Source organism: Mirounga leonina, unplaced genomic scaffold, assembly GCF_011800145.1.
Source record: "Mirounga leonina isolate KUSES-001 unplaced genomic scaffold, KU_Mleo_1.0 Mir_224, whole genome shotgun sequence".
Classification (NCBI taxonomy): Eukaryota; Metazoa; Chordata; class Mammalia; order Carnivora; family Phocidae; genus Mirounga; species Mirounga leonina.
In genome coordinates this window covers 17,070,481-17,095,435 of record NW_023270615.1, presented here as the reverse complement: position 1 = coordinate 17,095,435, position 24,955 = coordinate 17,070,481, and the positions used below count along the sequence as shown (strand labels likewise).

The window sequence follows — 24,955 nt, the reverse complement described above, 5'->3', positions numbered from 1 at the left end:
AAACCATGGGACATTCTCCAAGGCTGCTAACAGAGTGGGACCACCTCAGGTGGATCCTGCCTGGCAGCCCAAGGCTGTCACAATTCTGCTTCCTCCCTATTCCTGGCTCCTAGGCACTTCTCCATCTCTCTCTCTGCAAGTTCATCGAAGCATTTATATCTTTTGCTAATTTTTGTGGAGCACTTGTATGTAATTTAAGTGGAGTGTGGCCAAGTTTGTTTGGTCCACCACTGTAGCCATCATTAATTCTCTGGAGGCCAAAATGAAAGCCAGAAAGAAAGTTCTCTCAAGATGAAGCAGTGTTGCTCTGGCCCTTGGCTTTATTCACAGGCACCATTTAAACTCCCGGCTTCATTTCCCTTTTGTGCAAAATATGGGGTTTGTATAACTTTCGCTAAGCTCTCTTCTAGGTCACAAAGCTCCCTTTAGGGCCACCCCAAGCTTCTCCAGACATGACTGAACAGCCCAATTGGGGCAGGACACAGACAACTGAGAATCTGGCTAACTTGGATCAGTCGGCATCCCACAGTGTTAGAGGGAGAACAGAAGTCTTCCCTTTTAATTAGCCAAGAAGGTTTCTCCTGCTGCGCAGCGGGTGACTTTAACAACAATGCTAATGGACTCTGTGGCCCTGTTGCCCGGGCCAGCTCTCTGCTCACCCTTAACTCCGGACAGTGATGCTCAGTCCAAGCATGAAAACACACCAAAGGCAGAGCTAACAGGAGAACCCATCACCATGGGACGCCACTCCTGCCTCACAGTCAGATCAGTGATTAATGATTTTTTTTTTTTTTAAATCCCAGCTGACCGCCCACATGTTCACCAACTTGGTCAAATTACTTAGGTGTCTGAGGAGCTGCTTGTTTACCAGGCCACACTGACTGGTCTGGGAAGGAGATAAGGAAAGCCATATGCGCTAGGGGTCACAAGGTCACAGGGCTTTGACTGGTGGGAGATAAAACAGACAACCTGCCTGGCAAGGCAGGTGAGCAGGAGACCCAGAGAGCCGCATGGAGAACATAAAGCTGCTTTTCTCTGGGGGAAGCATTTACAGGCCAATAAATCAGCCGGGGGCAGGGGCAGTGGGTCACTCCCGCCCAGACGTTCCCGCTGAGCTGTCTAGTGGTCTGCACAGAACCGGGGTAGACGAGCAGAGGAGCCCCAGGGGCAGGACAGGAGGATGCGAGGTTAGCAACGATGTGCATCAGAGGACATGGGAACAAAGGAGCAAAGGAAATTTGAGGCCCTGAGGAAGAAGTACGTGTGAGTGTTTGCACGTTCGGAGGAGGGTGCCCGTCCTGTCGTGCGGTGAATGGTGGCCCCAACCACATGGGTTGGAGCCTAATCCCTGGAACCTGTGAATGTGTCCTTATTCGGAAATAGGGTCACAGTAGATGTAATCACGTTAAGGTGAGGTCACATGGATGGGTCCTCGTCCAATGGCTCGTGTCCCTATCAGAAGAGGGACATCTGGACACAGACGCACAGAGAAGACCATGTGACAACAGAGACGGAGAAGGGAGAGATGCGGCCACGAGCCCAGGAAGTCCACGCACAGTGGGCATCTGGCCTCCAGACCTGGGAGACGGTAGATTTCTGTGGTTTGAGGCACCTAGTCTGTGGTCCTTGGGCATGACAGCCCTTGGAAGCTACTGCAGAGGTATAGGGGACGGAGGACGGAAGAAGCCAGCCGACAAGCCGACACCTCCACACAGGGCGACGTCGGCAGCCTCACAAAGGGGCAGGGGCATGAACACACGCGCACACGGCAGGCAGACCCAGACCCAGGGGAACAGATGGACGAACTCAGAGAGAATTACACCCAAAGAGCAGGTGGAGGGGAGCACATGGGAGCTGTGCATGGGGACGTCAGGCGGAGAGATCCAGAGAGCAGAAGCGCACACGCGAGCACACACACACACACGGACAGATGTTAAGACAAGCACGCACGGACAAGCCCATTGCACTGTGGTGGCCAAACCCGATGAGCTAAGGAAGAACGGCCTTCCTCAGAACCGTGGCGGCCAGCTGCGGCCGAAGGGCAGGTAGCCAGAGGCGACCCCTGCAAGGACAGGGGCCTGGGATGGGGGGCGGGAGGACTCTGGGAAGAAGGGGAGATGAGAGGAAGGTGCGGGGGCAGGAACCAGCCTCGCTGCTCTGGAAGCTGGGGCGCGTCCCCGCCCTCCCCGGGGAGGGTTCACGTGCGTGTGCACGCCGCCTCTCCCCCACGCTCAGCCCGGGACAACACAACTGTGCGTGCTCTGAAATCTCTTCTCCGTGGGTTATGGTTTTCTCCCCACATCGTTCAGTCTGGCCACGTCCTGGACAGTCCAACGGGCGCTGCAAATCCACGGCGGCGGGAAGGAGCGAGGGTGATCCATCAATGGCCTTCCCCCCGGGATGGCACCGAGCTCAGAGCCCTTCACCCGATGTCTGCAACAGGGGGTGAGGTTTTCAACTTAACCCGTCAGCCTTGGAACCCTCACACCTGCAGCAAACCCCAGGAAACCATCACAAGTACACAGACACACACACACACACACACACAAGTTCCAGAAACGGACCCAACACGTACACTAGTCAATCCACGCGTCCTACATGGTCGGGAACCCAAGGCTCAGGAGACAGAACAGCAGGCCTTGTCACCATGCCAACGTGGAGCTCTCTGCTGACTTTCCTGTTCCCTCTGCCCAAGGAGCCCTGGGGGGAGCCGCAGGGGCGGCCTGGTGAGTAAGGCATCACCGTCTGCCCTGTGATTAGAATGCCCTTGACAGCACCTCTAATTGCAACGTAGCCTCAAGCAGGAAGAGCTCGGAACTCCCCTGCTGGGTTCGCGGGGACGATGAGCAGCTCCGACGGGAGACGGGGGCACACCAGGGCTGTTTGCGGAGGCCGCCAGCCACGCCAGCCCAGCAGCACCGCCCTTGGGTTCTCAGAAGTGATCTGCGTCCCACAAACATTGCAAAGTACTGATTTTACAAAACCTAAGACATGTTACAGATGCACTTAAAATACAGCCTTGCACACAGGAGTAAATGGCCCGTAGGCCAAATGCACGCTTTTGTTAAGTGTCATACCACTAACAGGGACAGTGATAAAAACGCCATGAATCATCTTACCAGGGTATCTACCGTAGCAAGGAATACAGGCTTCTGGCAAATGGCCATCCTGCATTAACGCGGCACTTTAACTGGAGTCCTGGGCCCGGCCGCAGTCCTGCGGTGACGGCCCTATGGCATACGGAAATTTCAGGCAAACTTTTCAGCTGTGAAGTCGCAAAGTCTGTGGTGTTTATTTTCTCTTCTACGGAGGCTTTTTGCTTGGGGATCCTTCTCTCTGAGGACCAACCACCAACTCTGTATGTGTCAGGTGCTCACTACTCGCAGGGTATCCAAGCACAAACGCCATCTACACTTGGACCTAATTCCCAGATCCGAGTCTGCTCAGGAGAGGCAGAGCGGTTCTCTCACCCCGGGACTGGCCTACCGGCCGTTTTCACCCACCTGTGCTTCTACAGACCAGGGCGCATCACAAACGCCAACTGGATTACTGAAGTAGCTCCTATGGTCCATCCAGCTATTATTACTTTCTTGTAAGATTTAAGCCAAATGGGGCCAAGCAGTGACGCTCCCCGAAGCTGCACAAAAAAGCACGTGGACTAATGAGTCTGGCATGGCCATGCCGATGCCTTCTGTCACGGAGCCGAGGGAGCAGAAAGGAAGGGCAGAGGGAGTGTCCTTTTGTGCAAAAGCCACAACCCAAAAAGAAGTAACATCACACGACAGAGCGAGAGAACAGGGCTGTAAGGCAGTGACTGGGGTGTCCCTGAGACTCCCTGGGGCCATTCTCTAGGAACCTGTCCCCAAGGGGCTGCTGAGGTGCAGACGCCTGGAACGGAGGCACATGCTGACGGTCACACTGCCACACAGTATATGCCTCCTGCCACTGCCTCCCGGGTGAGTGCTGTGCCCCGAGCCTCCTATGCCTCTGATGGCTGGGGGCGCTTGGGCCGCAGCAGGTGCTGGAGCCCCCTCCAGTCCAGGTGTGCACTCTGGCCAAGCCAAGCTCACCCGGCGGCACTCAGCATGCTGCACCACCATGCTGTGCCTTCCGCTTCCTCTTGTACTGTCCCTTTGCACTGTGCACGCACGTGCATGTGCACACACACACGCATGCACGTGCACACACATGCACACGCACAGACACACATGCACACGTGCACGCACACACATGCACACGCACGTACTCGTGCATGTACACACATGCACAGACACACATGCGTGTACACACATGCACACGCAGACACACATGCACACGTGCATGCACTCATGCATGTACCACATGCACACAACAGACACGCGTGCACGCACTCATGCATGTACACACATGCATGCGCAGACACACGCACACGTGCACACACTCATGCATGTACACACACGCAGACATGCATGCACACACTCATGCATGTACGCATGCACACATGCATGTACACACGTGCACGCACACACAAACATGCATGCACACAGGCACGCACAAATACACACGTGCACACTCATGCATGTACACACACGCACACACATCATGCACACATGCACGCACTCATGCATGTACACACAGACACACATGCATGAGCACACAGAGACACACGCATACACACACCCACGTCACCAGGGAACGTCTGCAGATGGTGTCTCTGTGCCCTGGAGAAGGGAAGGCAAGCTTCCAAATACCTCAGTGGAAGCATCCACGGTTTTCACACAATCACATGTGGGTTAACAAAAACAGACCGGAGGCAATCAAATCCCCACTAAGCAGAGGGCATCACAAAGCATGCAGTTGTGGGTTTGAGAAATTGCTCGAATACCAAGAAGGAGGACCAAAAATACCACCCAAGGCACAAAATCTGACTTCTCCATGTTTGGAGCTTGTGGCTGGGTGGGAATAAGAATTCCTGAGAACACTCAGCCCACAGTCATTTCCGCCCTCAGTCAGCGAGTGCGTCTTCCTCCAAGTGGACCTGTGGGACCTTCTGCCCTGCAGCCGCCTCTGCCCCCCATGCTGCTGGAAGCACAGCTGTGATTGGGGGTGCTCCCACTCCCTCCTGACCCAGCCCAGGCCCCCTGGAGGCCTGCCCCCTGCACCTGCCGGGGGAGGTGGGGGAGGGTCGGGCAGGTCTGCTGCAAACATGATTCCCCTGAGGAATACTGGAGTCCACAAGGTGAGTGCAGGTTAGATGCAGACTCTAACTGTGGTTTGTCCACCTCTCCTCAGCCAGCCCCACCTCCCTCCTGCTTGCTCCTCACCTCCCTCCTACCAGCCTCCTTGCCTCCCTCCCACCTGCCCCCTCCCTTCCCTCCCATCCGCCCCCTCACCCCCTCCTACTACCCCTTCCACTTCCCCTCCATCACTCTCCAGACCACCAGGAAGATCTTCTCAGAGAATGATCAGGCTACACCGTGTCCCAGGCCAGAACCTTGCACAGTAGAAGACGGCACTCCTCAGAATAAAATAGAACATTCTCCCACCACCTAAAGAGCTGTGTATGTCTACCCAGGGCTGCCCAACAGAACTTTCTGTGGTGATGGAATGCTCTAGATCTGTGCTACGGTGGCTTTAGCCACATGAGGCCACTGAGCACTTGAAATGTAGCTCAGAGGACTGAGGAACTGGATTCTTAATTTTATTTAATTTTAATTGATTTAAAGACCCACACATGGCTGATGGCCTCAGCACTGGGCCATGTTGGTTTAGCCCCGCTGATCCTTCGGACCTCAGCTACCCCAGCCCTTTCTCTCAGCTGCCCCAAGGCACCGAGTTGTCTTGACCTCAGGGCCTTTGCCCAGGCACTGCCATGGCCTAGGATACCCCTCTCCATGACTGTCAGCTCTTCAGATCTCAAAGTAACATCCTATCCTTTGCCAGGATGCCCTTCCCTTCCTTCCAGCTCACCGCACCCCTGTCTTCCTCCGAGCTACTCTGTTAAGGACTCAGGATGCTGACTCCCCAGTATGGGAAACATCATGAGGCACAGACCACACACAATGGTGCTGTGTTGTTCGGGTCCCCAGCATGTGCCTGGGCCTCACACAGCAGCTGGTACCGAGGGCGCGTCAAGAATACGTGTGGGCCATCTGGACTGTGGGCTAAGTCAGCCTTTTGAGAAATGATTTCAGAATCTAACCATCCAAAACAATCTTCCTTCTTAAGAAATGTTTCCCGAGGCCCAGCATCCAGAGCACAGGCCTTGCCCCCCTGGGGACACATCCCTGTCCTGATAGAGGCCCTGCCCCCTGCAAGTACCCTGGGTCCCTGTGAGGCCTTGTCATCACCAACTGAGCAGGCAGAGCTCCCCGTGCCCTTGACGGAGACGGCTGACCTCTCAGCACATAGCATGCACTGGTGAGCGTTCTGGAACCAGGAGGGAGCTGAGCGCCCCGTGTGACCCCAGGAAGCCTCCCAGGACCTGCAGGGACACGCCAGCCCCTAGGCTGAGGCCAGCAGACTTGAGTCCTAGCTCAATACCCAGAAGACCCAGCCGTGGACACGTGGAGGAAAACCTTCCTGAGGGGTCGTGGGACCCTCAATAGACAGGGGGCTAGGAAGTTAGTATGGGTTGCTGGTCTTTGAATAATTAGAAAGAAGTTAAGCAGAAATAAAGTGAATGTCTTACTAGATTATCGTTTGGCATTGCATTGGGTCTCCCGGCAATGCACATTTGAAGGCTTAGCCCCCAGGGGGATGGTCTTGGAAGGTGGGCCTCTGGGGGGCATCAGGTTAGATGAGGTCATGAGGGACCCCCACAAGGGGGTCAGCGCCCTAATGGGAAGAGCAGCTGAAACAGGCTCTGCCACGTGAGGCCGGGGTGGGGAGCGCCGATCGCAAGCCAGGCAGAGAGACCTCAGCAGAACTGACGCTGCTGGGCTCTCGCCCTAAACTCGCAACCGCCAGGACTCTGGGGAATGAATTCCTGTTGAGGAGGCCACCCATGTGCAGCAGCTGGGTTGAGACAGTGATCTAAGACAACACGGTGCCCAAGGGTAGAGTGGGAAGGGGGCCAGCTCCTCAAGGACCTGGGCCGGATCTGAAGAAGTGTGTCCAATGGACTCTGCCACCCTCATATTCCTACAAAGTGTGCCCCGTGCGCCGTGACCCAGCCAGGGGCCTGTGGGAAAGGCCGAAGCACAAGACAGAGAACCTGCCTGCCCACCTGACATCCACCTGGCGCCCACCCACTCTGGATGAGGACATGGAGAGAGTGACCCCCAGAGGACCACCACCTGTCAGCAGGGGACAGTGGCCGAGCCAGGGGTCCAGCTCCTCAGGCTCAGCTAGGGCCCACGGAGCTCCCCACAAGGCCCCTGCCTCCCTCCATGGCCATCTGCCCACCCGAGCCCTGTCACCTGCCACCATCACCTTCCACCTGGCTGTAACCGCAGGGGCAGCGGCAGGCACGCCCCACGCCCACCAGCAGGGCAACGCTGGGTCATGGGCACCCCGCCCCCTGTGTCAGCAGCCACACCTCGAGTAAGATGGCAAGCTGACTGTTGCCTCTCTATGTGGGACCCCGAGAACACGTTCAAACACCTGCCCGCCAGCGCTCCCCGCACTTTACCTTTCAGAGTTGGAAGAGGACCATCCTGTCCATCCATTTGTCCCAAAGGGTCATTTGGGTCAGGAGTCTCCACTTCCCCTGAGCAAAAGAGCACAGCACGTACGTTAGTGAGAGTTCACTGCAAGGCCTTCACTTCGCTTCTCGTGCAAAGACGACAGTTTTCTAGCAAAACCGCCCGCTGTGTATAGAACACCTGGAGGGATGAGCCATTACGGTAACTTCCAGGGGGCTCTTGGAACATCAGATCTGGTATAATAGTAACAGCAATCCTTGACGTTTATCCCAAGTGTGGTAGAATGCAGATGCTCTGCAGGACGCACCGATGAAACCAGCGTGTGACCGAAGCCCTGAGCGCCATTCAGGGCAGGAGAGAGATTCAAACACTGGCCGGCAAAATAACACACCGCTGTAGCCGGAGTCTGCAGGTCGCCCTCCAGATACTGGCCTCTGGTAGTTCTCAACCAGGAACACCACCCGAGGACATGGGCGCCCATCCCTGGATCCTGGGGGAAGGAAGGGCAGGTACGACGGACGCCCTGGCTCCATATCCCGGTGTGGCCCTTGTCCCCTTCACTTCCAGGCTGTCACCCGGCAGCCTGGCCTCGACCGGGTCCCACTGGTCGGGGGCAGGGGAGGGTGGAGGAGAGCTGGTGGCGTGAGGGGTGGCTCTGGCAACGTACCTGGATGGATCTGGGTTTGTGGTCTCAAGCCTACCAAAGAGTGGGACGCACACGCTGAGCATCGTGTGGCTTAGAAAAACGGAAATCCTGCCCTGCGACACACGGACGAAGCTGATGGAAACAGCCAGACACAGAAAGACAAACGGGGCTGACGATGCCCCTGGAGTCAAGTTCATAGGCAGAAAGCAGATGGTGGGCACCAGGGCTGGGCCCCGGGGGCCCAGGAGTTAGTGTTTAGCAGGGACGGTTTCATATGGGGGAGATGAAAAGGTTCTGGAGATGGATGGCGATGGTCAGAGAAGTGGTTCAGGTGGGAACCTTTAGGTCATGGGCATTTACCACCATTTTTTAAAAAGAGTCTACGGAAGACAGTTTATAATTTGGTTATAGTCAGGGCCACCCCACTTGTCTCTCTTAAATGAGAAAGAGAGCTAACAAAGTACCAGACACTTCAGGCCACGCTCAGGATGAAGCCTTGCTCCCAGGCAGCTGAGGTCTGCAAGTGCGGTTCAGGTGGTTTGCGGATAGAACGAGGCACACAAGAGTCTTCAGACTGTTTAGGGGAATGAACACTGGCCAGCAGATATGGGAGGGCACCGGCGTCTCGAAGCTGATCCCGTCCACCCCACCAGCTCCTAAATCACAGGACGCGCCCGGTGACGCGTGAGCCTGCGCCCTTGGGAGTCCAGCCCCAGCTCCCAGGAGGCCAGCGAGAGCCCGTTTCTGCCCCAGCCCGGGCTTCTCGCACCCAGTTAAGGAAGGTTCCCTCTTTCTATTGCTTCCAGTCCAAACCCGGCCAGCCGTCAGAACCCGGCTTTCGTAAAATGTCCCCAATCAACCCCTAGGAAGTACCACCCTGATTCTCTAAGATGACCCCCCAAACGGTACGTCTCTCCCAGAGCAACCCGAGCGTTCTCCGCTGAGGGATCAGAACCTGGCCCAGGGGAGCGACCGTAAACAGCAGTAGACATCGGGGGCTGCGTCCCCGTGACGGCTGATGGTCCCGGCATTAACACCCCAACCCGGGGGCTGCTCGCGCCACGGAGACAGGCGGGAACTATGCAAGGCGGTCAACGCGTGTGTGCTCAAGAATTAAACTTCAGCTGGGGCTGCGATGGTAAACTGGCATGTTACACACACCATCATTCAGCACCGTGTAAATGCAGAGAGACCGCAGGAAATCAAACACACTTGTACTATATACACACATCTGAAAGAGGCATAAAAATTATTAATGGCTTAGAAATTGACAAGTGGTGTGAAACAGTCAAATAAATACACGCCCCGAAGAAAAATAAGCACCATTAGTCCGATTCCACTGTGGAACAGATTCCCAGCTCTTCCAAGGCAACTTTCAGTGCCGAAGCACGTGTATTTCCCGCGCATCCGAGGCGCCGCGTAGACGAGCATGTGCCCCGTGGGACGGAGCTGGGGGTAATCCCAGTGCTTCTGCTGATTCTTGAGCAGACGTCACCCCCAGCCAGACCCGCAGCGTCGCCGCTGATCTGAGAAACGCTAAGATTCTGTCTGGAAAGGTTGTGCCGGTCAGCACAGAAGCTGGGATTTGAGTTTTCGTTTCTTTCAGCCTCCAGCTTTGCCTTAAAAAATTAAGTAAGATTTAGTAAAATTTAGTTTGGGTACTTGAGCGAAAGAGTGTCATCTACGTGTTTGGAAACAGGGGTGAAGTTTCAAGTAGCCCACGAGGCTGACGCCAGAGCCCCCCCCAAAGACAAGTCACATATGTGAATAAATGCAGAATGGCCAACTGCCGTGGTCCCTGGTGCAGACGCCTCAAGTTTCGACACACCTGGGCCCTGTCGTTGCTTCCTAACTGAGAAATAAGGACCCCAGTGATAGTCTGATATGGAAATTGTCGTTCCTCTGCACAGCAGTATGTCGGACACAGAACGGCTGTCCAGACTTTAATGTATGAGCCAAATGTAATGGGGCAAATATGAACTTGGGGACAGGTGACAAGTGACAATATGTGCCAGCATTTCCACAGATTCCAACAGGGTCTCTCCTGCCCCCCCTGAAAAGGGTTAAAAATACCCCAAAGGGAAAAAATAAGCACAAGCCAAAACCAACAAAACTATCACACACACACACACGTCAAAATGTCACTGTTACGTTATCTGGAATTACAAAGGTAATTTAAAATGTCTCCTTTTATTTTATTTTTAAACATCTCCACGTGTGAAAAAGCATCACATTTTTAATTGAGGTAATTTACATACCATAGAACTCGCCATTTGCACGTCTATGATCCAGTGTGTCTGGGGCCATTCATAAGGTTGTGCAACCGTCTCCACTATGTAATTGCAGAATATTTCATCACTCCCAAAAGACACCTTGCTCCCAGGCGCCTGGGTGGCTCAGTCGTTAGTCTGCCTTCAGCTCAGGTCATGATCCCAGGGTCCTGGGATCGAGTCCCACATCGGGCTCCCTGCTCAGCGGGAAGCCTGCTTCTCCCTCTCCCGCTCCCCCTGCTTGGGTTCCTGCTCTCGCTATCTCTCTCTCTGTCAAATAAATAAATAAAATCTTTAAAAAAAAAAAAAAGAAACCTTGCTCCCATCAGCAGTCCTCCCCACTCTCACCTCTCCCAGACCCTGTAACCACTAGTCTACTCTCCCTCTCTCCAGGGATTTATCTGTTTTGGACATTTTACGTAAGTGAAGTCATACAGTATGTGGCCTTTTGAACAAATACCAATTTTATGATTCAATGTTTTAAGTGTTACGCCCAGTAGTAGCCAAGAAAAAAGGAAGAGAAGGAAGAGGCTGGATGAAGCTGGAGCAGGTGATCAGCAAAAGAGCCCATTACCTGCCCCCTCCGCACGTCAGAGCGCCGAGAGTCTGGGGGAGGTCTGGCTCCCCAAGTGGAACAGGATGTGGGGTGCGCTGGAGATCGGAGGCGATTGAGGGCGGGAGGAGCCGCTGGGAAGGTTGGGGCCACGCAAAGACAGGATGCTCAGGGCCTGAGACGCACCTGCCGGGAGACCAGCACACGTCCACATGGGGCTGCGGGAAGGCGGGGCTCGCAGGCTCTGGGCGGAGGACTGAGTGGGGTTCAGCACCACCACTGTCAGAGCTGACTAGCGGGTTCCTCGGCATGTGGGCGGTACTGCAGAACGACCTCTATCCACCTTCCTAACCCCATGCACTGCCCAGCTGGCTGGTGACGGCCTCAGGGCGTGCGAGCCCTGTGACACCCCCCAGATGGCCTCTGCCCAGCGCTTCCTCACACAAAGGCCCACTCGGGTTACCTGGTGCTGCTGCCCTCACCCCCACTGGCCCACCGACAGACCAGGGGACCTGAACGGGGAACAGCCTCGGGGAGGAGCCCCATCTGCCCTAAAGCCTTGGAACTCAATTACCTTCTGCTGAAATGGAGGGTCTCCTCGGAGCAAAATGGCACATCCTTCACTTTGGCAAAATACTACAAGGTGTGCTATGAAGGCCTCATGTCCATTTATGATGCCCTGGATGTGGGTGATTTTCACCGTAAAAACCCACACGGGGAGACCACGCAAAGCTGCTGGAAAACTCAAAGCATCGATGGTGTCAATCAAGTAGGCGTGGTTTATTAGCCCCTTACTCGTTTTTTTGATGTTTAAAGAAAAGAGAACATTTAATATGAACCAAATTTAAATGTGGCTGGTTTAATACAATGATACATTACATGTATGGTTTGATCCATGTCAAAATTACACTTTAATGCCTAGAAGCAAAGACCAAACACAAACACACTGGTAACTCACATGGGATTCTGGAACAGAAAAAATACATTAGGTAACGTCTAAGCAAATAGGAACAGTATGGATTTTGGTTGAGAATAACGAGTCAGTCGAGGCACACCCACTGTGACGAAGAGACCACACCATTAATGGAAGGTTTAACACAAGGTGAACTGGGTGTGCATGACACGCAACCTCGTTACCACCTTCACAACTCTCTACAAATCTAAAACTATCCTACGTGAAAAGCTTGCTGGAAAACAATTCCACATCCCATCACGTGCTTCCAGCCCATAACCAGGGCTCACAGGTAAAGAAGGGCAGTAGGAGAGATCCTATCTCCAAACACCCTACATTCTCACTCACTGGATACAGCCCCGAAGCCAGGCGAGAATGCTAACCACGCGAGCGCAATACCACAGACTCACTGGATTTGATCTAAGTTGTGCAAAGGTTCAACAGCAGGCCAGTGAATACTCAGACATGAAGTCACTTGGGAGAATGCTGGGTTTTGAGCTGAATCCTGCCTTAATTGTCAGGCATGTGATATCAGCTCTGAACCAGGAACTTGGTTTATCCTTGGCAGGGCTGAACCAGCCGGCGTCTGCAGGGTGACCCAATGCAAGGGTTCACCGCTGATGTTTGGTGATGCTTGGTAAGTAGTCAGGGTTTCACGGGGGGCTGCTGAAGGTGCACACCCTGCCCCAATGTGGGGAAATGCATGGTAATTACAAACCATGCACCGGTCACCCAAAATCTTCTCTAGACCTGTTCTCAATATGGGCCTCTAATGGGACGTCTTGATTCGTGGTGTCGGGAAGAGAAATTTCTGTCTGCAGAGTGGCAAGTGGGTCTGCTCTGGTTTGCACGCTCTTTCTGTACTATTAAAATACTAACTCTCCTCATTAGCAGCAGAGACACTATTAGGCAAGAATTTACTAATGAAGTTCAACCCACGCTCTTGGATTTGAGTCCATGCTGCCTTTCTGTTTTGATTCGTGTCTCTTAAAATGTTTTGTTATTCATACTTTTCATCCATTAATCTCTACCTGTTGATCTGAATCAGGTACACTTGTTGTGATTTAATTAGATGTAATCTCCGGCATATCTGGACAACTTCAAAGCAGGCTCCTTTTTAATTACTGAGGGTACTTCATTCACCAAAGCTTGGCATTCTTGGACTTGATCATCCTCGTGAAAAGGTATAATTTCCAGGATCTGAGGAAGAACAACAGCCAGGGCCCAGAAAAAGCCCCCAGCCTGGAGGGCTGATTGTGTAGCAGGCCAGGGGCCCCTGGAAGGGCAGGCAGAGATTTCCCAATGAAAACTCAGACAGCCCATCCACTTGCAATGGGAAATGTTGGCCGTGCGTTCCGGGGCAATCCCTCAGCTCAGCCGATACGTGCAATGAGAAACATCCAGGATGCTGGAAATGCAAGGACTGAAGAAAAGACATTAATAACTGGGAAGGAGCACAGTGTATAAAGTCCCAAAAGGTGCGTCCATTAGTCTGGGTGCTGGGCCAGACAAGGTACGTCAATAGGAAAGAGCCCCCATAACGTCAGCCTCTGGGAGCACCGCGGTTAAAACGCCGCACCGTCGTGTCTTCACGTAGAACACCACTCCGCACTCAGGTGAGCTGCCGGGGCCTCAGCGCTGGTAGCACGAACAGTCTGTGGTTTTTTGTTTTCATTCGTGCTCACTCTGGGTGGAGTAAATGCCGGTGTTAGGCCTCCTTCAAGGGCTGGCCCAGCCCTGCTTTGGGAACCACCTGACATGGAGTCACCAGGGTCCCTCCCCAGTTTAAGCTCTGCTTTGATTCCACTTTGATGGCAAACACATCAAAGCCCCACGTGAATCCAAGTGTAGACGCGGCTCCCCCCCGCCCCCCTGGGCACAGCCTGAAGTGAGAGCTTTTATCACTCGGTGTCCCAGATGGCCTCCAGGGCCCCGAGCAAAGGCCCCACTGGCAGGGCCCAGTGAGCATGTGGCTGAGGAGAGGGAGAGGCAGCCCGGGAGGCTGAATTGGGGTCTTTCATCGACCCCCTCTCTTCCCCGACACCTAGAGCCCCCGGCCGCCATGGCGGGGCCCCCACCCCCAGATGCGGCCTGGAAGGTGAGACCCGCCACGCCTCCGCTGCGAATCCAGCCCTGGGCCCGCTTCCCCGCTGGGCCCACTTATCACCTTGGCAAACGCGGCAGAAAAAGAGCAAACAGAAACGCCGGGTGCACACTCCGTGTGGGTGTCTCTGTCTCCATCTGGTTTCATGGAAGACTCTGGAATCCTGGTTGTTCCCCTGCACACAAGGTTTTTAGCTCAAATGCCTAGATTTAGTTAAAGGTAAAGGAGGAAAACATACCTTTTTTTTAAAGAAAGACCCTTATCAGGAAAAGAATTGAGTCAGGTGCGATCCCATGGCAACAAGGGAATTACTTTCTAGTTGCCTAAGGGATGGGTTTAGAGGCTCAGGCCCCCCACGCTGCAGCCGGACTCCAGGCTGTGAGACCCCTGGACTGGCGGGAATGCGACTGGGGACAAAGGGAGCGGAAGGGTCTGCAGCAGGCTCCATCAGCGCCTCCATGTCCCCAAGGCCTCGTTCTGTTGCCCTATTGCAAGCAGGACATTCGTCCGCAGTGATGGCCTCAAGTTCATGGAAACAAACAGCAAACGGGGGTGAATGTTTGCTATGGTGGCGACAATTACTTTTTTTTTTTTAAGTAGCTTCTATATGAGCTTGCTAGTGACGACATGCCACAGCCTGGGTGGCGTCATTCTGGGGGCTGGAATTTGCAGATGCAGGCGTGAGCAGGGCTGGTTTCTCCTGCAGGCTTGCAGACGGCCGTCCTCCCCCAGGCCCTCCCTAGTCATCCCTCCCTGCGCACGTCTGTGTCCTGATCTCTTCTTAAAAGGACACCAGTCACACTGGATCAGGGCCCACCATAAGGACCTCGTCCACGGTTAATTGCTTCTGTAAAGAAGCTCCGTCCAGTGGGTCTATTTGGGGGAGCACGATTCAACCCGTAACAGGTAGTGTTATTTGTCTCCAGGACTTCTTTAGAAGTAACGCTGATTTGAAAGTGGTATTTGCAAGTGCACGGTGCAGACAGGACAGACACCTCTCACTGAGGTGACACAGACTAAGCAGGGGTTTGGACCAAGTACAGAGGTGCGACCGAGGGACCCGCCCACAGCCCGCTGATGGTTCTAGCACCCTGACAACGTCCTTTGGACACCCTCTTTCTTGTTCAAAAGACGTCCCATGGCTGCGTCCAGCAGATGTTGGGACAGCACGGTCCTTGGAGCTCTGAGTCCCCGAGGTTTCCAGCAGCAGCTGGGACACCTTCCAAGTCCGCATCGCTCAGGTCCCTGCTCTCAGGACGCTTACTTACATCAGCACCACTGTCCCCGTACAGCGGGCAGGTAGGCCTGTGGGCAGTGTGTGCTCGCAGGTGCAGCCTGGCCCCCTGCAGGCCTGCCCAGCGGCGGGCAGCATGTGCATGGTGCCCCAGTTTACGCATGTCGTCCTCACGGACCCTTCATGTGAGCACCACGTCTGGGCCTTCTCCTGTCCCCCTTCTCCCTTACGAGTGTGTCCTCCTCCCCGATCCTCCACATGCCGCAGCACTCAGAGCTGGGCCTGCAAAGCTCCCCCATTCTTTCCACCTCCATCCCTTTGAGGGTCTGTCGAAATGCACAGAGCCCCCAAAACATACCCTTACGGGTCAGACCATCCTCAGAAAGCCAGCGTCAGAGGCCCGGGGACCTGCTCACATCTGATATGCACATCACACTTGACTTGTCCGAACATGAACCCAGCTTCCCTCCACAGACTGCTCCCCTGCAGCCACCACCCACCCCCCTGCATCCTAAATTCTGACACCCTCCTTCCACAGGCAAAGGCCACGGACCCTGTTTGTCCTGACTTCCTTTTCAACCACCTTCTTCGTCCAACCCATCATGAAGTGTCATTCGCTCTGTCTTCAATATCCGATGCTCCCAGCCCCTTGCTGCTCACGCCCAGTAGAGAGGCTCCCGGCTCTGCGGGGTCAGGCGACAGTCCCTGGACAGGCCTCCACGGGCCCACCTCCCCACAGCGGTCATGCTGGACCTCTAAAAGGGGCTTGCCACACCATCTGCTGGGGGAGCAGAGGTGAACCTCGGAAGCCTAAGGCCGAGTGGAAGAAGCCAGACACAAAGAGCCTGGATTGCATGATCCCCTTCACACCAAGTTCAACACGAGGCAGGAGCATCTGTGCTGATGGGGGTCAGCATTACCTTTGGGGGTGACGGCCAAGGCGGAGCAGGACAAAGTTTTCTGAGATGTCGCTGGTGTGGTCTGGTGATGTGGGAATTTACACACTTTTATCTACGTGTATCACACCTACAGAGCTTACCATGGTTCTTCTAGCAGAATCTCTCCTGTAACGCTACCACCTTGAACAAGACCCACACTGACCTCGTTCCACGTGCCCAGCACGTCCCTGCACATGATGCACACAGTCCTGCTGCCCAGCCTGCTTCCTGTCTTCTTTTCCCCCTTAACACTTCCAAAAAACCACATGTTCATGTATTTCTCCGTCCCTTCTTCTGTCTGTCTGCTCCTGCTTTATCCTCAGCACCTGTGTAGGAGCAGGGAGCTGTTCATCTGGTGCAGGAATGAATGTTCCTGTGTTCTACACCTTCCACCTCCTCAGAGGAGCAGCCTGAACCTCAGAGGGACGGTGGGCTGTGCCTGTTTGCTGTGCATGGTGATGGTGGGGAGAGCTGATGCTCTGAAGCACCGTGGAGAGTGCCATTGCACAGGGATGGTGCTGTCTGGACTTGGGGCACCCGGGGGAGGCTCTAGGTCTGATTCAGCTGGGGTCGTGGGGAGGCGGCAGGAGGTGGCCACCACGGGGGCATGACCGAACACCATCAAACTGCCTCCTGCTAACTACAATGGCAGTAAACGTGAGCGTGGCCCGGAATTTAAAAGGAAATGCAGAACCAGAGGACAACAGGGAACTTCAAACGGTCTGACGTATTTCTAGGATCAACAAGGTTGTGCACACATGGAAGGCCAGGGGCACACCCCAGGAAGACTGGGAAGGAGAAGACACTTGCCCCTCACCACTGGTGCCATCAGGAACAGGCAGTGAAGACCGAAGTTTGAACAATGTCTGCTCACAAGACCCTCTTGGTTCATGACACATAGCGAAGTACATGAGAAAATCTCCTGACCAGTGACTGGCTAACCACACAACAGTACTGACTGAGATGTGACCCTTAGGAATCCAAGCTTGAAAACGTAAAGGACCTTATGTTTGTGTTCTTATCACACAAACAAAATAACAATAATAACAACAGTAATAACTAAAGAGAGGAGGAGGAGGAGACTTCGGGAGGTGATGGGTATGTTTATAGCACAGACTGCAGTGATGGTTTCATGAGCATATACTTACCTCCAAATCAAGTTGTGTACATTAAATCTGTAAAGCTTTCCAAATCATACCTCAATAAAGTGGTTTAAAAAGAAAAGTAAAAGAACTTAAAAAGAATGACGGACAACTCAGCGGTCACACATCACAGGAAACAGAGAACCCACAGAATTAGTAAAGCAAGGCCACTAAACAAACAGTAACAAGAAAAATACCACCAAAAACCAAAATGAAAAACAAAAATAAAACCACAGCAGCAAAAACAAACTTTGATGGGTAGAGGGGTTTGCTACTAGAATTGCTAAAATATTATCTAAAATGTCCAGTTTTTAACAAAGAATCACAAAGACATGCAACAAGTAAAATCAGGAAGTATGCCACATGCACAGGAAGAAACATCCAGCAGAAAACGTCCCTGAGGGGACCAAAACTATTATAAATATGTTTTAAAAACTAAAGAAAACCACATCTAAAGAATCAAAGGATACTGTAACAAATTTTTCTCACCAAATAGGGAATATCAATTAAGTGACAGAAATTAAAAGAATCCTATAGAAATTCTATAGTTGAAAGAACAACTGAAATTCACCAGGTGGGCTCAATAGCGATTTGAGCTGGCAGAGGAAAGAATCAGTGAACTGGAAGACAGTTTAATATCTCTACTGGAAAAGAGATTATCTACTCTGAAGAGAAGAAAATGAAAACAATAAAGAAAATAAAAATCTAAGAGACCTGTGGGATGTGATCAAGAGCACCAACACAAATGAGTCCCAAAAGAGAAGGAAAAAGCAGAAAAAATATTTAAAGAAATGATGACCGAAAACTTACCAACTTGATAAAAAGTATTAATTTATACACTTAAGAAAATCAAGAACCAGGGGCGCCTGGGTAGCTCAGTCGTTAAGCATCTGCCTTCGGCTCAGGTCATGACCCCAGGGTCCTGGGCTTGAGCCCTGCATCGGGCTCCCTGCTCAGCAGGGAGTCTGCTTCTCCCTCTCCCACTCCACCTGCTTGTGTTCCCTCTTTCACTGCGTCTCTCTGTCAAATAAATAAATAAAATCTTAAAAAAAAAAAAGAAAGAAAATCAAGAAACTCTAAGTAGGACAACCTCTAAGATATCTACAACTAGATATACCATAGACAAATTTGAAAAGCAAACACAGAATCTTAAAAGCAGCAAGAGAGGTGACTCATCATGTATGACATATGGGATGACATATTAAAAGTGCTAGGGGAAGAAAAAGACTGTCAACCAAGAATTCTATATCCAGCTAAACACTTTTTCAAAAATGAATAATTTAGGCCACTTCCAGATGAACAAAAAATGGGGGAAATTTGTCATTAGCTGACTGCTCTGTAAGAAATAGTAAAGGGAGTTATTTAAGATGAAATGAAAGGACTTTGGAAGGAATCCTAATTCACACAAAGAAATAAAATAGTACCAGTAAGGGATCTACATAGGTACTATGAAAGATAATATAAATGTATTTTTCTCAGTAACTCTTCTGCTATTTGTTTTACAAGATTACTTTATAAAACCGTAATTATCAAATTGTGTTGATGGGCTTAAAATATATGAAGATATAATTTGTATGGCACTAACAGTTAAGAGAGAAGAAGAAGCATAGCAACATATTGGAGCAAAATATTTATTATTAATATTAAGTTAGCATTAATCTGAATTAAAGTAAGATGATAATAGTAATCTTCATGCAACCACTAAGAAAATAATTTTTTTAATTACGTATATGAGAGACAAAATAAAGAAATTTTTAAATCGTACTAGGGACTATCTATTTAACACAAAAAAAGGCAGGAATCAAGGAACAGAGGAACAAAACAGAAGTGACACATAGAAAACAAGTAGCGAAATACAGAAGTAAAACTTATCATTAATTAATTAAAGGCAAGTGGGTTAAAAGGACAAATCAAAAACAACAGAGACTAGCAAAAAGGATTAAAAAATTATCCATCTTTATGTAGTCTATAAAAGACACTTAGTATTCAAGAATACATATAGCTGAAAAGATATATCAAACACACAGCAAACATAAGAGAGCCGTAAAGACTTATATAAGTCTCAAACAAAATAAACTACAAGACATGAATCATTACTAGAAACAAAGGGCATTTTATAGTGACAAGAAGGCTTGTCATTATAAAAGGACATTTTATAATAACAAGAAGGTCAACCTAATCTATTTTAAATGTACATGCACCTAACAACAAAGCCCCAAAAACACAAAGCAAAAACTTACAGAAATAAAAAAAAAGTAGCTAAGTCAACAATAGTAACTGACGATTTCAATAACCCACTTTCAATAATGGATATAAGAAAGAACTAGGCAGGTCAGCAGGGGAACAGAAAACTTAAACAGCACTATAAGCCAACCACAACTAACACAGTAGAACATTCCACCCCTACAGCAAGATACACATTCTTCTCAGGGTTACAGAGAATGTATTCCAGGACAGACCATATTCTAGGTAATAAAATCAGATTTAATAAGTTTAAAGGGAATCAAGCCATGCAAACTATGTTCTCTAACAACAGAATGTAATTAGAAATCAGTAACAGAAGGAAATTTGAGAAATTCACAAATATGTGGAAATTAAACAAAACATTTCTGAATAACCAGTGAGTCACAGAAAATATCACAGGGAGATTATAAAATACTTTGAGAAGAATGAAGGGATGCACAACATAACAAAACTTAAGCAATACAACTAAAGTAGTGCTTATAGGGAAAGTTATAGTATTGTATTTAAAAAGATCTCGGGTGCCTGGACAGCTCAGTCAGTTAAGTGTCTGCCTTCAGCTCAGGTCATGATCTCCAGGTCCTTGGATCGAGCCCCATGTCAGGCTCCCTGTTCAGCAGGAGTCTGCTTCTCCCTCTCCCTCTACCTCCTGCTTGTGCTCTCTCTCAAATGAATAAATAAAATCTTAAAAAAAAAAAAAATCTCAAATCTATAACCTAACTTTACACCTTAAGGACTTATAAAAAGAGCAAACTTAACCCAAAGCTAGCAGAAGAAAAGAAAGAATAAAGATAGGGCAGAGACAAATAAAACAGAAAAAATCAATGATACCAAAAGCTGGTTCTTTGAAAAGATCTGCCAAATTGAGAAAGCTTTAGCTAGGGTGATCAAGAGAAAAAGAGAGGAGACTCAAATTATTAAAGTCAGAAATGAAAGAGGGGGCCGTGCGTTACTACTGAATTAAAAGAAATAAAAAGGACTATAATACTATGAATAATCATGTGCCAACAAGTTAGTAACTTAGACGAAATGGACACAGTCCTACAGAAATACAGTTACTGAAACTGACTTCAGAAGAAACAGAAAGTCTGAACAGGTCTACAACAAGCGAAGACATTGAATTAGCACCAGAAAACTTCTCAGAAAGAAAAGCCCAGGACCAGATGGCCTCTCTGGTGAATTCTACTAAATGTTTAGACGAGGATTAACACCAATAACTTCACAGACACTTTAAGAAGTATATAAACTTTTTAAAAAAAATATTTTATTTATTTATTTGACAGAGAGAGAGAGCGAGAGCAGGAACACAAGCAGGGGGAGTGGGAGAGGGAGAAGCAGGCTTCCCGCAGAGCAGGGAGCCCGACGCGGGCCTCAATCCCAGGACCCTGAGATTATGACTGAGCCGAAGGCAGTCGCTTAACCAACTGAGCCACCCAGCGCCCCAATACTTTTATTTTTTTAAAAGATTTTATTTCTTTATTTGACAGAGACAGACAGAGCAAGAGAGGGAACACAAGCAGGGGGAGCAGGAGAGGGAGAAGCAGGCTTCCCGCGGAGCAGGGAGCCTGATGCGGGGCTTGATCCCAGGACCCTGGGATCATGACCTGAGCTGAAGGCAGATGCTTAACGACTGAGCCATCCAGGCACCCCCCAAAAATACATAAATAAAAGAGAGGATACTTTCCAACACATTCTAGGAGGCTAGCATTACCCTGATACCAATACACTTCACGGGGCTTGCAGCACAAAGTAAATGTGTACATGAGATGCAGAAGGGTGCGAAGACGGACCCCTGAGTGAGCAAAGCAAGGTGAAAGCCAACTGTGCCCTGTGTCCTCCCAGGCCACTCCCGGGCACACAGAGGTGGGGCGACGTAGAGTCGTGGAAGCTCAGCAGGAAACATCCATGTGGAGACTTATGGAGGAAACAGGGTGAGCCATGTCTGAATCGTTTTAGCGAATTCAGACAAGTCTTTCTCAATTAAAAAAAAAAAAAAAAACTAGCTAAGTTTTTAAGTAGAACAAAATAATTTACCTCAGAAATTCTATAATTAATGAAATTCTCTAGTTTTTTAAAGAATGTTAACAATTGGGGCGCCTGGGTGGCTCAGTCGTTAAGCGTCTGCCTTCGGCTCAGGTCATGATCCCAGGGTCCTGGGATCGAGTCCCACATTGGGCTCCCTGCTCAGCGGGAAGCCTGCTTCTCCTTCTCCCACTCCCCCTGCTTGTGTTCCCTCTCTCGCTGTGTCTCTCTCTGTCAAATAAATAAATAAAATCTTTAAAAAAAAAAAGAATGTTTAACAATTTGGGGTGCCTGGGTGGCTCAATCGGTTAAATGTCTGCCTTCGGCTCAGGTCATGATCCCAGGGTTCTGGGACTGAGCCTTGTGTTGGACTCTGTGCTCAGTGGGGGTCTGCTTCTCCCTCTCCCACTCCTGCTGCTTGTGCTTTCTCTCTCTCTGTCAAATAAATAAAGTCTTTTTTTAAAAAAAAGAATAACAATGTAATGAAACTACATAACTTAAAATACCTACTGCACAAAAACAGATGTAGCTGTATTTAGATTTCCCTGCATGCTCTGCCCCCTGCATTTTAAGCAACCTGAAAATAGTCTTTATATTCTATTTCCCGAATATCTTTCATCCACCATCTTTACACAGTGAGTACCACTGGAGAATATCTGATTTGTTCAATATAAAGAGCAAAGATTTGCAACAGCGACGCAAATATTTGCATTTTATAGTTACAACTTTGGACCATTAATATTGACTATATTAAAGCAATATAAACCAGTACTAGTGCTTATAATAAAAATGCATGGAATTGAGGGATGGGGTGGCTGGGTGATAGACATTGGGGAGGGTATGTGCTCTGTTAAGCGCTGTGAATTGTGCAAGACTGTTGAATCACACATCTGTACCTCTGAAACAAATAATGCAATATATGTTAAGAAAAAAAAAAAAGAAGAAGATAGCAGGAGGGAAGAATGAAGGGGGGGAAATCGGAGGGGGAGAGGAACCATGAGAGACGATGGACTCTGAAAAACAAACAGGGTTCTAGACGGGAAGGTAGTGGGAGGATGGGTTAGCCTGGTGATGGGTATTGAGGAGGGCACGTTCTGCATGGAGCACTGGGTGTTATGCACAAACAATGAATCATGGAACACTTCACCTAAAACTAATGATGTAATGTATGGGGATTAACATAATAAAAAAAGTAAAAAAAAAATCTCCCCAACTTAAAAAAAAGATGCATGGAATTGCCAATTATCATTTTTTTCTATAAATTAATATCTTTGTCTTTTCTGTGCTTCTCCTTTTAAATAATTTATTGAAAGAATTAAGTTGGCAATCCTATCACCAGACGCTGCCTATTTCTCCACGCTCCAATAAAAAAGGACGTTTTTCAGTACATTGTTTTTACCTAAGTGAGACTCTTAAGCTCATAAATCATGGTTGTTTCAAGGTTTTCTTTGAGGCTTTTTTATTTTCACAGCCAGAAGCCCTAAACTAATCAATCATGGAGTCATGTCATGGGTAATTACCATGGGGTTGACTTGCTCGTTCTGTCTCTCCAGGCTGCAGGTGTGCTCTCTGCTTGGTATTCGAAAGCACTTTTGCTTTAATAACCACACGGCACCCAGGAATCTCTCTCTGTCATTACCACAAGGACACGCGTGAATGTATGATGCGGGACACCCAGCAAACACACATGCATGCACCTGGGACTCAGAGGGTCCCTGCAGCTTCATCCTCAGGACTTGAGGCTTTCAGCACCATAAGGAGTTACTTAGACGAAAATGTAACCAGATGAAAAGAACAAGACAGGCTGGCATCCCTGGACACATGGGGGGACAGCTGGCATCCCTGGACACACAGGGCGGCGGCTGGCATCCCTGGACACACGGGGGGGCTGACATCCCTGGACACACGGGGGGGCGGCTGACATCCCTGGACACACGGGGGGGCGGTTGGCATCCCTGGACACACGGGGCGGCTGGCATCCCTGGACACATGGGACCCTGTCTCTATCTCCTGGTCCAATTCCCCTTCCAGACTCCCAAGGAGTACCCTTCCTTTGCCCCATTGTCTCAATGGGCAGGGGGGATTCTACACCCCACCCCAACATCCAGCAATGCCTGGAGACATCTATGATAGTCAGACCAGGGTGGGGGCCCCCATGGCACCTGGTGGGGCGAGGTCAGGGATGCTCTCACACAAATGCAATATGCAGGAAAGCCCCCATCATGTGGAATTATTGGGCCCCAAATGTAAACACTGAGGTTGAGAAACTCCGCTCCGATCCTGTATTTTCCTGCATGGTCTTAGTTTATAATCAGCAAGCCTGAGAGAGCCCAACATTGACATACACCATGGAAACCTTGCCTCTGCCTCTTCCTAGCTCTGAACCAGGGGCATGAGAAGTGCCTTCTCGGCCGCTCAGACTCCTTAAATGCAAACTGGGAGCGAGGGGACCTTATGCCCAGGGTCGCCGTACGAGCCAGTGAGAGTCACACAAAACTTCGTGGGGCTGTGCTTTACATTCTTTCCAGGGAAGCCGATAAATGCTGCTTCTTTTTCTGTATCCGTCCCCCTTTCTCTACGTGTCCCTCCCCTTCCACCCTCACTGCAGGCGAGGCCATGGGCCATGGTGACCGCCCTCCCGGCCGGGGTGCCAGCATGGGACAGCGGCTGCCACTGAGATGTGTAGGACTGGACAGGACCCGTGCGTGGGGCCTTGCTCTCCTCCACGGCGATGTCAGCCACGTCTGTGTATGTTTCTGTGACGCCCCAGCTGCCCCAAGGCTGGCATCACTGCAGACGTCCTGACGTGTGGCCGGGCGCCCGCGGGCCAGCCCCCAGCTAGGGCTGCAGAGGGGGTGGCGTCACCGTCGCTGGCTGCAGACAGACTCGGGTCGCCCAGATGGCTGAACCACTTGAGGAAACGCGCCCTAAACAAGGTCAGGACGGACATGCGCTCTCATCGACCTGTGGCTTCTCGTCGTAATAAAAGTGCAAACAGGAAAGGGAAGGAAGGCAGCACCACGGGCTGGCGTGGGAAGGAGACAGGGAAAGGGGTCTGGGGCTGGGGCTTCCAGCGCCCACACGGCCGGGCAGACACCCAACTCCAGACCTGCGCACCCTTTCCCACTCGCTTCCATGTTTAGTTACTATGCCACAGTAAAGTTCACAGCCATGTTTCCAAAGAGACCCATTATTTATGCAAACAAGCCGTTTCCATGTGCGTTGGCT

The 24,955-nt window shown here is 50.6% G+C and overlaps 1 protein-coding gene across 2 annotated transcripts in view; it reads right to left on the bottom strand.

The window, feature by feature from the left end:
- ROR2 (receptor tyrosine kinase like orphan receptor 2) overlaps window positions 1–24,955 on the bottom strand; it is a 200,134-nt gene that overhangs the window by 40,747 nt on the left and 134,432 nt on the right. For both annotated transcript variants that reach the window (XR_004683541.1, XM_035029180.1), the window contains exon 2: window positions 7,613–7,690. Coding sequence is in view for 1 of the 2 variants with exons in the window: in XM_035029180.1 (XP_034885071.1) it covers window positions 7,613–7,690 (78 nt within the window). In the remaining variant the exon portion in view is untranslated. The remainder of the gene's footprint in view (window positions 1–7,612; window positions 7,691–24,955) is intronic.